The 17,076-nt window shown below is 46.2% G+C and overlaps 1 protein-coding gene across 5 annotated transcripts in view; it reads right to left on the reverse strand.

Moving 5' to 3' along the window:
• Positions 1 to 17,076, reverse strand: part of KIDINS220 (kinase D interacting substrate 220) — a 124,304-nt gene that overhangs the window by 99,069 nt on the left and 8,159 nt on the right. For 2 of the 5 annotated variants that reach the window (XM_078873078.1, XM_078873076.1), the window contains exon 1: positions 3,253 to 3,534. The exons of 1 other annotated variant lie outside the window; for it this stretch is intronic. In XM_078873078.1, the coding sequence (XP_078729204.1) occupies positions 3,253 to 3,257 (5 nt within the window). In that variant the 5' untranslated portion in view covers positions 3,258 to 3,534. Of the gene's footprint in view, positions 1 to 3,252; positions 3,535 to 17,076 lie in introns of those variants that run through there. 2 more of the 5 variants (XM_078873077.1, XM_078873079.1) reach the window with 2 other exon arrangements.

The following is a 17,076-nucleotide window of genomic DNA, read 5'->3' on the forward strand; positions in this document are numbered from 1 at the left end:
GTATTATAATTAAAACAATGCGATTAATACTTTGAAATAAGAACCATGGACTATGTATTAATCGAACCTTGTGAGCCGCAATCAATACAAATGAACCCTAACAATCAGAAAAGCCACTTTGCTCTAGCTCTGAAAAGCCTCGAGAATGACCATATTATAATTTTTTTTTTACCCTTCTATCTGGCAACAAAACTGACACCTTTTTTACAAGGAGTCATGTTTGCATAGACCACAATACATGCAGCCATAATGCAAACAAAAAACATAACTCTGATAATATATGCACTGCAAAAAAAGGTTGTCAGTTTTGTTGCCAGATAGAAGGATAAAAAAACAATTATCATATTTTTTAATCCTTTATATTAAGTTCACTTGCTTGCTTGCTTGCGCGCTTACGACCGTGCAAATCTTTCGGTCGTTTTTTAACCCAATTCCCGTGATCCAATCGAGCTGACATTTTGCACACAGACTCGTTGTGCGTGACAATTTATTTTCGTGAAAAAAATTCAAAAATTTTAAACTTTTTAGGAAATTTTTTTATTTATTTAATTACCAATTGCTTAATGGTGGCAGGCAATCATCTGACCCATAGGTGGCAGCCATCTCAAGCCAGAGGACGAGAGGACTCTAGCCGCCACGCATATAAAGGATTTATAGTGAAAAACTTTGTTTTTACGGGTTAATTTTTTTACTGGCAAATGAGGTTCCAATGGAATGACCACATTACCAACAGAAGCCTGGAGGTGGCTTTAGTCTGGGCTCGATGGACTGCAGGCATTAGCACTTCACCCCGAGAATCCTGGAGGTGCCTTCGTGTGGCTCTCCGAGATGCAAGGTGTAACACGGCGGAGGAAGGAGCAGGTCTGTGTGTGTGCGTCACCTTTAAGGACGATTCCCATTCCTAAGCTGGGATGTTTCCGCAGACGGGAACGACAGTGAACGTGGGCTGCAGCACGAACCGGTTTCATCGCGGCACGGTAGCGTAGCGGTTAGCGCGCTCACGGCCAACACCAGTGACGATTATCTGAACCGGTCCGGGGCCTCCCCTAGGTCGACTCAGCCTCAAATGAGTACCTAGTGCAATGTATAAACATCGCCACTAGGGAGACAAAGGCGGTCGGGCGTGGTGCTGGCCACCCACCCCCTTCATGTGCCGTGCTGGCCTTGATAGACGTTTGCTAACAGCACTTGCCCCAACAGTCTGTAAAGGCTACACGGGGGATCTTCGTTTGCATACACAGTACACCTGTATATTAACTTATGGTATGAGCCTATGTCCCATTATCTGGGCGTATATTAAGGCCTGCACACTCCGATAGATTACTCACACGGTGACAACACTCTCTACAAAACGAGGCAACCGTCATCATTTTTTGGCGGGCGTTGTGATGTGCGCTCCGACTTGCCGAACAACACACGCGGCTCCCGTGCGCATCCAATCACCCCCCTGGCGACAACAGCGGCATCAGCAGCAGCAGCAACGTAAACTGATGCGCATAATTGCCAAGGCGCGCATCATTACCACACCAAACCCAGCAATCGGCGCAACACCGCCGGTAGAGTCATGGCACGAATAGCACCGTGGGTTCCGGCTCATGCTCAAGAAACGTTGCGCTCGACGATAACATGACCCAAGGTTGTGGCTGGAGGTGAGATGAGGTTGTGAATCACCATCGTTGTCCGTCATCATCATTATTATTATTACCATCGTCCCCGCTCGCTTACCCAGGAACGCCTCGCCGAGTCTCGCGACTCGTTTTCAGGAGGGTCCTGTTCAGCTTTCATAGGAAGGGGGCGATGCAGGGGCAACCATTGCCGCACGTAATTGCAATCGAGTCGTTTGAGGGTAAAATGTCAAATTTGGCTCAAGACACCAGGCACGGTGGACACTACACGCCCACAGGTTCTCGTTTACACAGTGGTTGGATCTAGTGGCGAAATGTTAACTCCCTCGCCTGGTATACAGGAGGTCGTAGGTTCAATCCCGACCCTGACACCTGCTGTATATTTGGAGTTTGCGTGTCTCTCTCCCCGTGGTCGCATGGATTTTTCACCGGGTCCTTCTGATTTTTTCCCCCCTCTACATTTAGAATAAACATGCGTTCAGAGTATTTGGCTGCTATAAATGTCCACGTGATAAGCCACTTCGTTGAGCTATCATTTGTGGCCAGTTCGCTTCTAAAAAAAAGCTTTATTGCTCTGGCAAAATAAAAATAAAAATGTACTTTAAATCGTTTTAAAATATGTGTCCGCACAACGGCAGCTAAATGTTTCTCGGGCTGCGTCTTCCTTTTTGGCGGACAACGCGAGCGGCAAACACCGGGTCTCCTTCGCCCGGCTCAGTGGGGCTGTGCGGGTGGGGGGGCAGAAGCGGACGATGGGACAACACAACGGACGGAGAAAGCCACACCCCGCCGCGCACAATTCTCCCCCTCGTTTGCAAATAATGAACACTGCATCTTTGAGCACGGCAATGCGATGGGCGCTCACGACTGCGCGCCGGGAGATGTTGTCTGGAAAAATGGCTTCGGCAGGGAGGTGGAAGATGACAACGTGGACCAATAAGCACAGAGCAGCACGGCGTAGGGGCCATGTTAAAATCGCTCATCTATCAAAAAAAAGCCATCTCGCACAATTACACACCGGGGGATACGTGATAGCAGTGATGGCAAAGCATTGCCCTTCGTCAATATGAACAGTCAGCCAGAGGAATTTGTAAGACACCCAATTAATAATTCAGCTGATTTATTACGTGATATTAATGTTAATGAATGTTCAGTTGCGGCACTATGAAAATGTTCAATTAAAAATTCACCATATTCCATGACTCTTAAAAAAATATCATTACAGCAATACAAATTGATAATTATAAGCATATCACAATTTTAATGTGTATTTATTTAAATATAATACCCCCCGAAATTGATTTCAATAAAATACACGATCATTTTCTAATGCACGGTATAATGTGCAATCACGTAAAGCCATCGGAAATTAAACAGTGCACAAAAGCCTTTGTCGAGCATCGAGAAAAATAACACACACACACACGGATCTCGCAAGCCTGAACAAAAATGGAAGCTACGCTGCAACAAGCGCGATCGACATGCAGCCAAACCAGACGATGCAACAAAATTCACCAACAGCAACGACAAAATAGCAAAAGCGAAAAACGCAATTCAATCGGCGCCGAGGCCCAAGCGCTGAAATGCGCGGCCGTGCGATGCGGCGATGTGAAGGAATATTACTCACGACATGTAAATCCTTTTGTCGGAGGCGCGCACGCAGAGGAGGCAGCAGCAGCAGCTGTGTGAGACCCGCACTGGTTCTGCAGCAGCCCATCAAACATTTATAGTGCTCGCGTTCACGCCGATACCACGGGGGAACCGCATTTACAATTCAATGTCATCGGGCGCCATGGCAACGCGGTCCCCTGGGTATGATTTTTTTTTATATATCTGGGAGACACACCAACAGCCCACACTTGGCAAACGACACACCCGCTTGTTGATCCACCCGCTCACCGAGGCTGGATGCTTTTACATTGCTGTTGACCGTGCGATTAAGCGTTATCGTAGGGGTGCAAAAGATGCGTCGATTAAAAACTGATTCGTCCATTCACGATACGCGCCACCGAATCACTCGCGTGACCCCGGGCGCGAAAGCAGAATCGTTTACGGCGTATGCAAATTGATGCGATGTGTGAACATTTAGACCCGAGGCTGACACAGCGAACACAACTGTTGAACCTAAACCAAAAAACATATTTAAACGACAGTAATAAGAACACAAAATATGATTGGAATAGGACGTCGCAAATGGGATGTAAAAAGAAAAATATTCATTGGTGACAAGATGTAGAAATGTCGGTGGGGGGAGAGGGAGGTGGGAGTGTGGGAGGTGGATTGTCACTTATCTACTGAGTATGTAAATAATATCGTTACTCATGTATTATTATCTTCATCATCATCGTTAGTCATGCATAACCGCGGGATAGTTAACATTTCCACTGCTGGCCTAGAGCCTCAATTGGAGGTTTAAAACTAAACCAATTTCATTGTACCAGGCAAGGCTCACTAAGCTATGTAGCTCTTTCTAAGAAGCGAACTGGCTATTGCAAATGATAGCTCAATAAAGTGGCTTATCGCGTGGAAATGTATAGCAGCCAAATCACTCTAAACGCATGTTTCTAAATGTGGATGGGAAAAAACTGGAGGACACGGAGAAAAATCCACACGACCACGGGGAGAACACGCAAACTAAAAATATACATATCAACGTTTTTGGGTTTAGATCGCGTTATTTATAAATGTGTCATAACCCTCCACCACCCGACACGGCCAATCAGTAAAAAAGTGTCACGTTTCTGGCGAATTGCCCGATGATGCTGGATGCAATTACCAGCGAAACGTCGTACTCAAATTGTAAATGTTGTGGTTTCACGCTTCAACACACCGGTGGGCTAAAGCAGTGAACTATTTGTCTTTTGTAAACGTGACACTTTTTTACTGATTGGCCGTGTCGGGTGGTGGAGGGTTACGACACATTTATAAATAACGCGATCTAAACCCAAAAACGTTGATTATGAATAATATTGGTCGTGAAAGCCTACGTGTTAAACTAACAATATACAGCAGGCGTCAGGGTCGGGATAAAAGCCACGACCAGGCGAGGTCGTGGGTTGAGTGCCAACCCACCACTCGACTGAGCAGGGAAACCCTCTGGGGTAGAGGTCATCGAGGGTTTATGCTCTGCAGTTTTCCCCAATATTCATCAGCTTCTGCTGCTGTCCACATGTCAAGCCAAGCTTCAATCACATTCAACGCAACACCTCCATTCTCCTAAGCAGGTCTGCTACAGAATGGCTACGGGTGTTATCAAGCTCCGTTGAGGATCTTTAAATTATTTGTTTCAGTTTGGTTTCTTTTGTAGATCTATGGGCCTTACCTGGTAAAATATAAATAGCTTATAGTTTTTATATACCGTGAATTGTAAAGACCCGAAACAAATCTCGGGGCAACTTACAGTTGCCCACGATTCATAAACACACCGGTTGTGAATGCAATTCTTGCGTGCTTAATTAAAATAATAGTTATTAGTAGTAACGTTCGTATTATTGTGCATGCGCAGTGCAGGACACACTGTGAACACAACCGGCATGTTTCTAAAAGAATTGTTGTCTCATTATTTGGTTCTTTCGGTTAAGTCACGTCTAAAGATAAAATAATAAATTAAATTAAATAATAGAATACGACGTTTCGATTGCAACACAAGCAATCATCATCAGGTATAATGAAATAGCGACATAGAATCTAACCAGAAAACTATAGACAGACATATTAGCAGACAGATATCACCAAGATACATAGAGAGAGCAATACAGGTAACAGAGAGAGGTGATCGTCTCTGTGGGGTGGCCTTAAATAGACAGAGGAGGGCGGACGCAGAGAGAGGGAGGGGGGTTAGAGAAAAAATTAGCATATCAATGAGTGGACAACAAAACGTGGTGCTGCAAGTGCGATGACACGGCAAGCAAGCCTGAAAATCAGGAGGACACACTAAAATTAAATAACCTAGTAAAATATCGAAATGTAATGTAATACAACACAGAGGGTCGGTCAACACACAATTAACGCATAGCCTGGTTGATTACGTATTTCAAAGATTGCTAAGTTAGAATTTAAGTGTGAACATTCCAAAGAGAGGACACAGGCAGAGAGAACAAGTAGTCAGAGAGAGAGAAAAAAGAAGATAAGTTTAAAACTTCCCCGTAGAAGTGGTTCAATCTTAATTTTAGAACTTTCGTGACTGCAGGAATTATTATTTGGTTCTTTCGGTTAAGTCACGTCTAAAGATAAAATAATAAATTAAATTAAATAATAGAATACGACGTTTCGATTGCAACACAAGCAATCATCATCAGGTATAATGAAATAGCGACATAAAATCTAACCAGAAAACTATAGACAGACATATTAGCAGACAGATATCACCAAGATACATAGAGAGAGCAACACAGGTAACAGAGAGGGGTGAGCGTCTCTGTGGGGTGGCCTTAAATAGACAGAGGAGGGCGGACGCAGAGAGAGGGAGGGGGGGTTAGAGAAAAAATTAGCATATCAATGACGTGACTTAACCGAAAGAACCAAATAATAATTCCTGCATTCACGAAAGTTCTAAAATTAAGATTGAACCACTTCTACGGGGAAGTTTTAAACTTATCTTCTTTTTTCTCTCTCTCTCTGACTACTTGTTCTCTCTGCCTGTGTCCTCTCTTTGGAATGTTCACACTTAAATTCTAACTTAGCAATCTTTGAAATACGTAATCAACCAGGCTATGCGTTAATTGTGTGTTGACCGACCCTCTGTGTTGTATTACATTACATTTCGATATTTAACTAGGTTATTTAATTTTAGTGTGTCCTTCTCCTGATTTTCAGGCTTGCTTGCCGTGTCATCGCACTTGCAGCACCACGTTTTGTTGTCCACTCATTGATATGCTAATTTTTTCTCTAACCCCCCTCCCTCTCTCTGCGTCCGCCCTCCTCTGTCTATTTAAGGCCACCCCACAGAGACGATCACCTCTCTCTGTTACCTGTGTTGCTCTCTCTATGTATCTTGGTGATATCTGTCTGCTAATATGTCTGTCTATAGTTTTCTGGTTAGATTTTATGTCGCTATTTCATTATACCTGATGATTGCTTGTGTTGCAATCGAAACGTCGTATTCTATTATTTAATTTAATTTATTATTTTATCTTTAGACGTGACTTAACCGAAAGAACCAAATAATAATTCCTGCAGTCACGAAAGTTCTAAAATTAAAATTGTTGTCTCTTTTGCGATTGCACGAGATTGTCTTTTAACAACCACAATTCCTGGCGATTTTAATTCTCGCATGACATATGTGGAAGTCATGTGCAAGGACAAAACGCCATTGCCTGAAATGTCGGGGTATTGTATATATTATTTCCTTTCAAGGCAGCGTTATCGACGAATGTGTTATTGCTGTTTGTGCTTGTGCGCTACTGCCAATGCAGTATAACCAAATAATGTATTTACTCCATACGTCAGGAGCTTCCATTTGATATCAAATTACATCTATACACAATGTGTGGATAAGGCAGATGCATATATATAATATGACTAAATATAAGCACGTTCCATCAGGAGAAAGAAAAATCCCAGCATTTGCTTTCGAACACAAATTGCCAAATTTGGTGGAGATGTGGCAATTTTTCCCGAGTGATAATTGGACAGGCCGCTTCCATTATCAGAAAGCGTGCAGGGCTAATGTGTGTGTGTTGAACTTCTTTCGCACCTGTACGTAGCCAACCGTGCGAATCAGAGGTGTGGTGTATGGCCAACAAACTAACCACAAAAAGCAGTTTTAAATAAAGGAGTTTTCAATCTAGCTGATTTAAAAGTGAAAAGCTCCAGTGGCTCCCTAATATCGAAAAGAGCATTCCGCAGAAATGCATCTGAAAGCGCGCGATGCAATGGACCATCTTTGTTCGATGGTTAGCCAAAAAGCTGCTGCGAGGATGACCGCAGTTTGCGTGATGATTTATGCTCTTTGACGACATCAGCAAAGTATTGTGGTTCATTTGTGGCAAGCAATGTGTGTAATGAATGTAACCTTATAGTCTATTCGTTCAGCAACCAGAAGCCATCACCGAAGAGACACGATCGGATCTTGCAGAACCCGTCACGACATGTGCCAAAGAATGTTGTACACGCTGCGGCTTGCTCAAGTTTTTGTCAGACGTTCCGTAGAGTAGCGAGTTGTAAACGTTGGTAAACGTGCGCGCAGGGCCACATACCGTTTGCTGTGCGTGGCCCACGGGAGGGAAAGGCCAGCACGGCAAGGCGACTCACTCGCTCCCCGTGCACTCATCACGTTGCACCAGACATTTTCCTTTCGCGAAATTCGACTCTTCACTATTTTATATTTGCATACCAGTTCAGGTTTCGCATCTCTTTTTCCCCCCTCGACTATTCGTGACTTGGCAACGTGAGGAAAAGGTTCAAAACGGTTCCCGGCTTGCCGCGCTTATAGAAATGCCGCGGTGTTATGGTTAGGACGCTGGGGGGCTTGCAAGCCAGAGGTCACCGGTTCGATTCCATCTCCTGGCACGGCAGCCGAAACAACGGGTAGGTTTATTAAACCCACCACCGCCCCCCGCCTCTGTTCACGCAGCAGCAGCAGCATCAAGGTGTACGACCACAGTCAATCGGCAGGTCGGAGTGTGGTCAGTGCGGAAGAGTAGACCTAATACACTCCAGAGCTCCCTCTAGTTGACGTCCAACTACCATCAATGATGTGGGTTTTTATTTGCCTACTTATTATATAGCGTGAGGCCTGCTGACGTCTAGTTCAGGGGGTCGGCAAATCAAAACAACAACAAGAGGCTTAAATTTCGATTTAAAGCTTTCGTGACTGCAGGGATTCATCTTCTTGGTTCTTTCGGTAAAGTCACGTAGAATGTAAATAATAAAATAATAAAAATACAACATAATTAAATACAATTCTCACGACGTTTCGGCCACAACGCAAGCAGCCGTCCTCAGGTGAAGAACAGGTCTGTCAGAAAGACAGACCTGTTCTTCAGAAAGACAGACCTGTTCTTCACCCGAGGACGGCTGCTTGCGTTGTGGCCGAACCGTCGTGAGAATTATTTTATTATCTTTTATTTTTATTATTTTATCATTTCCATTCTACGTGATTTTACTTATTATATACCGCGAGGCCTGCCGAAGTCGAGTTCAGGGGGTCGGCAAATCAAAACAAGAGGTTTTTTTTGCTCGAATTCGGTAAAAGATAACCTCAATATTTCAAGAGCTGCAACGCTCGTGGCGAACACGAGACGGTGGTCCATAATGAATAGCGGTCACGAAAGTGTCGTTTACTGAGCAGCATGCCGGGTTGGTGACCCCTGCCCCACGGTTGGCTTCCGTGGTGAACCCCATGTTTATTGTCAGGGGTCGCCAACCAAAATAACGAGAAGAGACATTTTTCCTATTCTCTGGGTCTATCGGTCATGTCACGTAGGTCGGAGAAGAGACATTTTTTTTCTTCCGAATTTTCAAGAATCGCACTGCAGACATTGAAGAGCAACATGCCGCTCCGGAGCCGCGGGTTGGTGACCCCTGGTCTTAGTTTGCGTGTTTTGCACGTGCCAATCAATCGGAGATATTCATTTAGAAATGTTGAAGAAGGCAAAAGTGAGATTGCAATGAAGATATAATGTATAATCTCTTAATGAAAACAACAAATCATACAAGACAGAAGCATAAACAAGGCAGCCAACCAGCCTGGAGCAAGTCACCTCTCCAAATGACATACCCAGATTTGGTTGGTTGAGCCTTAAGATGCTACCACTTAATCTTAACACGGCCGGTTAAGTAAACAAAACATGCGATATATTCAGCAATCTAATAATTCACGAATTGTCCATGATACAGCTGTTGGGCTATGACGGTTCCACCTGAAGACGGAAGCTTGTGTTGCCTCCGAAACGTCGTGATTTTTATTTTTATTTTATTAATTTTAATTTTTTACCTACGTGACTTTACCGAAAAAACCTAAGAATATGAATCCTTGCAGTCACGAAAGCTTCAAATCTAGAATTGTCCATACTTCCCCGTCGCTGGACAGTGCGGGTTTGTGAAGGCGGGCGGGGGGGGTACTGCATAAACCCGGTGGGTTGTGCTGCACAATGCCGACTTCACCTCTTTACCGTGCAAGGTGGGCACCCATCCCGGCACGATCCAGGTTCAATGCCGACGAGGTCGGGCACATTCAGCGCAATTTGGCAATCGGCGGAATTAATGACGAATCGAATTTAACGATGAATGTTTAACATGGAGTAGGCTTTAGCGACCAACATCGTCCACAATAGTTTTTTTTGGGGCTCGATCGCGTAAATATATAAAAGTGTCGTTAAACCCCCCACCACCCGGACACAGCCATTTAGTAAGGTTTGTCACGGAAACAGAACATACCAATTTGTTACTGTACTAGTGGCGTGTTCTGTTTACATGACAAACCTTACTAAATGGCTGTGTCTGGGTGGTGACGGCTTTAACAACACATTTATATATTTACGCGATCGAACCCAAAAAAACCTCCATTGTGAACGATGAATGCTATACCAGATGTAACATTTACAAAGGTGGCTACCCGTCAAACAAAGACGGTCACTGCATCGGGCGCTTTCCGATGCGCTTCTGCGGCCGTTAGAAACGCTCTACCTTCCAAAATTAGTAAGCCACTGAAGCTGTGTACTTTTAAACCCAGATTGAAAACTCATATCTTCAGAACTGCTTTTTGTGTTTAAATTATAGTCCTTCCCACGCACCTCCGATTAGCACGGTTGGCTACGTGCTGTGTGAAAAAAGTCAAACGTACATACGTACATTATGCCCGAGTCAAGCAGCCACCTCGCCGAGTGGATCAAATGAAGAACCACGTTGCAACAAGTCGAGGGCGATCGTCCCTATAGCCGAAGAAGCGGTGCAACAGCGCAAACTGGTCCCACGTGTACGTCCGCTCGTCAAGATGCCAGAGTCCATTGCTTGCGTAGCGTTTCATCTCAGATTAGGGAGTGGGCCAAAGTGGCCGGGGCGATGCGGGGGCAGCGTTCCGCGTGTCAGAATGCCGAGTCAGCGCCGCCGAGACCGCGCGCTTTCAAACACCGAGCGCCGCTCCCACGCGATGTCAATGAAGTGTTCTCACGCGTGCCGTGGGTGCCCCTCTGTCCGGCAGGCAAATGTTTGATTTTGCATTCAAGTCCTCGGCTTCTCACGTGAAGATGCCACTCATTGCACACAAAGTGCTTGCCACCAATGAACCACGATACCTCACTGATTTCGTCAAGGGGCATAAACCATCACGCAAACTTGCGGTCACCCTCGCAGCGGATTTTGGCTAACCATCGTGGGCTGTGTGTCATTTGATCACCACTTGCAAAATATTGTCAGGTCCTATAATTTTCATATCAGGGCTGTACGTCACATTCGGCTACTATAGTATCGACAACGCTTGATTATTACAACTCACTACTCTACGGGACGTCTGGCAAAAATATTACCAAGCTGCAGTGTGTACAACATTCTTTGGTATGTGGCGTGACAGGTACTGCAAGATCCGACCATGTCTGTCCGGTGCTCACTGAGCTGCATTGGCTTCCAGGTTGCTGAACGAATACATGAAGGTCGAACTCATGACACACAAAGTGCCTGCCACAAATGAACCACAAAACCTTGCTGATCTCGTCAAGGAGCATAAAGCACGCAAACTGCGGTTATCCTCGCAGCGGCTGTTGGTTAACCATCGAACAAAGGCGGTCACTGCGGCCGTCTGGAACGCTCATTCTTACGATATTAGGAAGCCACTGGAGCTACGCAATTTCAAATCTAGATTGAAATCTCATTTCATTAGAACTGTTTTGTGTGTTTAGTTTGTTGGCATTTCCCCCCCCCCGCACCTCCGATTAGCACGTTTGTCTACGTATGGTGCGAAAGAAGTTCAACGTACATACATATATTCTGGGGATCATCACAATTGATGATCCAGCACTGGCTGATTCACTCCCACTGTTCGCTCACCGGTCACGTACAAACCATGGCAGAAGCGGATGATACTTGATGCACGAATGGAGAATGTCAAGAACCGTAGAACATACAACAACTCAACGCTCGATTCACAACTAGGAAGGAGGCCTCATCGCAGCGATACACCACTCCCGCTACTCCTGACGCAACCATCTGGCTCAACCACCCCAATGGAAAATTGCCGACGTTGCTCTACACCAGCGGTTCTCAGAGTGCGGTTCCCGGACCCACCGGCGGTCCGCAACAGTCCTCCACGTGGTCCGCAGGGCTGTGATGGAAACGAAGGTCGATCCGGAAACAATGGCAACGTTCATGCCATTTGTTTCAGACGTTAATTAATATTTTACTCGTGAAATTTCATTAAACTAGTTAAACTACCCTGATTAAACTACTATAACCCAATGATGTAAATGCCTTCCCCCCTCCCCCCGCATAAAAAATATGTTCAGAAAATATGAATTATTTTGTATTACTGGTATTTAGGGAGAGAAGTGAATCCCTAATTTCGATCGGATCAATGGGGTTCATTAGTAATAAATCGGCATTTTGCGACCCCCACTGCCACTGTGTAGCATATTATTACGTGCCAGGGACTCTATGAGATGATAGGACAATAGTCTGAGTCAATAAGTAACGGCAAAGCAGTTATGTGACTCAGAATTGTGCGCAGTTCCATATACAGCACACGACTTCCCTGAAGGCATCAACACCTTCAGCGAGCGCGATGCCGATCACACAAACGCGGTTCGAATTCGACCCTCGATCGATGGCCGCGCCATCGCCGCACACGCGTCGGATAAAAAAACAAGTCCTTACTTACTAACAACTCCTCTATCATTTTCCATTGCTGGAGGGGTTGCCCCCCCCCCGACCTGAAAATCCTGGCTCCGCCATTGGGTAGGGGGCTGGGTGGTCCCGTGGAAATGTCTTCATCGGCCGAGTGATCCGCGAGCCAAAAAAGTTTGAGAGACACCGCTCTACATCAACACGAGCCGCACAAAAAAGAGCTCAGGCCCCGTTATTATTCTTCCACCGCTACTACGACCACGGCTGCCGTTTCCGGGAACTTCACTCGTTTGATTTCACCACCCACATCGAGTTCTCGGTCTGCCGAGAACAAACCATGCTGTAGGGCACGACGCTTCTTCTCTTCATAAAATGAGCCAACACCCTCTGAATGACAACAATTTACATTTGGGGGGGGATTAATTATTCAACCCTGACATTCTCACACTGTTGTGACTCACAATCTCTCTCAAAAGTAATTATATAACTCACATTTGCAAGGCATATTTCATCCGTAGGTCTCAATGCGTCCCGTGTACGGAAAGCAGGAAATAGACAGAATGTGTAGGGTAAACGGCTATAACTAGAGGGTTAAAGGCCAGTTAAAAGAGGCGAGTTTTCAAGACATGTTTTAAACGCAACTATATCTCAAGGTTTTTGCAATTATACGGCGTATAAAATGCAACACGATCACACAACAAAGAGAAAGAAAGCAGAAATACCGACATCGGATACTGCTACACTGACAGCTCAAACGACATTCGGCCAAAATTTTAATTTACGCCAGAATTTCAGGCGCCGTGTGCCAAAGCTGAAATAGCAGCAGCAGCGGCAACAGCGGCAACAACAACAGCAACAGAGATATCACCAGGTCAGGGAAGAGCCCCCTCCTACGAGCCCCAGCACACACCAGCGGTGGTGGCGTGCCTGCCCCAGCTCACGTTACATCGCGTGCCGACCCAGACCTGGCCGGAGAGCGCCTTTTAATAATCCGCGGCCCGTACTGCGCACGTACGCTCGGCGTGCAAAATAGGTTGACGCCTTTGCAACAGCACCTGGCGGTGAGCCACGCATTTCTGCCCGAACAAGTCAAGCTGAAAACATGAAAGTGGGAAGCAAACCGAAGAAAAACTCAACAGTGACCTCTTTCGCCGCCAAGAGATGAACCTCGCAGCAGCGGTGGCGGCGGCGGTGGGATGATTTGCCGCAAGCGCACCGGCAAATCGATCGCAACAATTGCAGCGATTCGGCGCTGCAATCGTGAACTTTGTTGGCGACTGTAGAGGACATCACGAGACCCCCCCGCCCCACCCCCACGAGACCAAAAGCTATACGATCGGAAAAAAAAAACTTCGATATCCCTTCTCCGGGTCCTCCGCTTTTTCCCCCCACATTTAGAATCAACATGCGTTTAAAGTATTTGATTGCAATACGTTTCCACGTGATAATAAGCCACTATGTTGAGCTATCGTTTGTGCTATGCCAGGTCGCTTCTGAAAGAGAGCTCTTAGCTCAGTGGGCCTTACCTGGTAAAATAAAAAATGTTAGTTTAATTGTACAGACAAGTCTTGAACAGGAAGACTAGATGGGATTATATACTCGTACATCAATTAACTTGCCCCAGCATGTCCAAACCTATTTGGCGGGTAGCTATAGATTAGTTTAGAACGATGTTTCCATGAGCTTAAAAAAAAATCTACATTACTCGACAAATCACGGCATCGTTACACCTGTTACCTTTATGTCAATCGGCGTCGGGGCTACATGGGATGTGTTTTCAAGCGGCATTTGTTTAAGGACATAAACCTTCGGTTGAATAATGAACTTCCAACTTAACCCTTTGCCATTGCGATGACGCACGTGTAACACCATTGGTTGACCTACGTACGTACGTGTACGTCATCGGAACGAAACAAGAAGAAAAAATTAAGTAACTTCATCAGTACCGAGGCTCCCACAAGGCAATGCGGGAGGGTGCGTGAAACAGTTTGGCGCCAGCTATCGTAGAGTGCGGTCGTGTCGCGACAGTTCTCTGCGTCAAATACAATGTCTTGAAAAACAACGGCGCTACGCCTCTCGAAATTAAATAAATGCGAACGGCTTGCGCGTTCCGAGATTCAGCAGCGAACAGGACCCCCCACCCTACAACTTGCAGACATCTCGGAACGGCCAAGGGTTAAAACGTTTTGTGAACTGATACACTTTGCTAATTATTTAGAAGTTGTGCACTAAATGCTTTTAGAGGAAGTTGATATCAATGGTGCACAATAAACATTATCATGCCGTTTGCTCTTGCCTCCCCGAATGTATCACGATGAATCTTAATTTTATCACGATGGTGCCAGCGTCGCGTTACAATGAGACAAAATGTCCAATTGGAACCCTCGCAGCAAGCGGTGTAACATCACCGTGCGTCAGAGGACACCGCCCTTGAAGATGACATCACACAAATATTGTTGGGATGCCCTCACCGATCTCTTAACCAACACTGCGTGGCACAGTTTTACAATGCCCTGCAAAGTGTTTGTCACATGGCAAGAAAACCAACATATTAGTCGTCATTGCTGGATGACTACAATTAAGCAACAAACGAAATAAAAGACGATATATATTTAGACATATATATACAGCTTCTGGTGACTTGGCTTCGCCCATCATCTCACGACACTTGGGAACCCGGTAAAACATCACATGACCGACCCCCAGACTTCAGCAATGCTGGCTCAGTGTAGCTAACACCGGCATTATTAGTATCACTACTCCGCTTGTCTACCCGGGAAAAGCCTCATTGAAGCTCAAGATCGTTTGTCAGGAGGGGCCTGGCAAGATCAGAAATTATTCTTTGACTCCATCAAAAAAGTAACTTGCAGCACCACACCTATTGTCATCATTAGGGGAAACAAATGTGATCCGATCTCCGACCCCCAGGAATAGGTTTGCAGATTTGCTGAGCATTTCTGTGAGGTCTTGCGGGAGGGGAAATCCCTCGGGCTGGTAAACCTGCTGAGGCTGCCGTGCCTCAATTATTGGAAGAAGTAGTCACCCGCTGTGAGTGGCTGGCTGAGGTGCCATCTGTTGAGGAAGTACTAAAGGCGATCCAGAGTATGAGACCAGGAAAGGCACTGGGCAGAGATGATCTCCCAAGCGAAATGCTGAGCAAGGGTGGCGTTTGTGTGCAGACTGCCCTACATGAGATCATAATAAGTTTGGAGGGGTTCCACAAAACTGGAAGGATGCCCTGGTGATCCCCCTCTTTAATAACGGGGATGGCACAGACTGTAATAACTACATGGGCATCTCCCTCCTCAGTGTGCCGGGAAAGGTCCCGACAAGTATTATTCAGCATCGCCTTGCCAAGCACGCTGAGGAGAGGCTTGAGGAGCCCCAATGTGGTTTCAGGAAAGGGTGGTCCTGCACAGATGCCATATTTTTCTGTCCGTCTGCTACAGCAGAGGTGTAGGGAATTCCAACAGGACCTACACCTCTGCTTTATTGACCTGGTCAAGGCCGATGATACCATCAGTAGACGAGGGCTGTGGGCAGTTCGTGTTTTCGGAGTCCCTGACTCTCTGCTCACAATCATGAAGGGCCTTCATGATGGTGGGCAGGCCCAAGGCAAAATACGTAACCGGGAGTCAGAGCCATTCCCTGTTCACCTTGATGTGTGACAGGGATGTCCTCTGGCTCCAACATTATTTAACATCTATTTCGACCATGTAGTTCGTGAAGCCTTCGATGGCTGTACCAGAGGAATTTCCATCTGGTACAGATACAATGGGAGGCTAATCGATGCTCGGGTGCGGTCAAGGGATGGCTCGCTATTGGTCAACCATGTTATGTATGCCGATGATCTGGTAATTGCTGCTCATTCAGAGGAGGAGTTGGAGGCGCTGCTCTTGAACCTGGAGCGTGCCACTAAGAGATGGGGCTTTACCATCAGCCCCACCAAAACGAAGCACCGACCTGGATATTTTCCAAAACTCCCAATTGGTGATGGGGCAGTTGTGAAGAAAGTGGAGAATTTTCCATACCTCGGCAGTGTGCTCATAACCGGCTCTGGTTTGACAGCAGAGGTCTCATTCCGAATCAGTCGAGCAGCATTATCTTTTCATCAGCTGCGTAACGCTGTGTCGAAGCTACCTTGTCTGTCGCTCCACACGAAGCTTTGGGTCTTCTTGGCCACGGTCATGTCCTCCCTTTTCTATGCTTGCGAAACGTGGACCCCCTTAATTGAACATCTTCGCCGTTTAGAAACCTTTAGGCTGGCCTGCCTACAATCAATCCTGGGTTTAACCAGGCTGGATTGTGTGAGCTCATAAATCCTTGAAAGATCTGGAAAAAGTCCCATCGGTGAGCTCCTCCGGCAGGCAAGGCTGTGTTGGCTGGGTCATGTAGCTCGCATGCCCTGCCACCGCATGCCTAAACAGCTTTTGTTTGGCCGGATAGAGGGGGCTAAACGTGCGCGGCACGGGCTAGAGAAGAGATGGAGTGATGTGGTACAGGACGTGGAGTTGAGTGGATTTGCCGATGACTGGTACCAGTGGTGTCAAGATCGGCCTCTGTGGAGGAGGCTCGTGAAGGACGCTACTGGGCAGTTGGAGGCAGTCGCCCTCCAACAACTACGGATGGAAGAGGAGCGACGCTCACAACAACGAGCAGAGTGCCAGGCGGCTAA

The sequence above is a fragment of the Lampetra fluviatilis genome, chromosome 2, assembly GCF_964198595.1.
Source record: "Lampetra fluviatilis chromosome 2, kcLamFluv1.1, whole genome shotgun sequence".
Taxonomy (NCBI): domain Eukaryota; kingdom Metazoa; phylum Chordata; class Hyperoartia; order Petromyzontiformes; family Petromyzontidae; genus Lampetra; species Lampetra fluviatilis.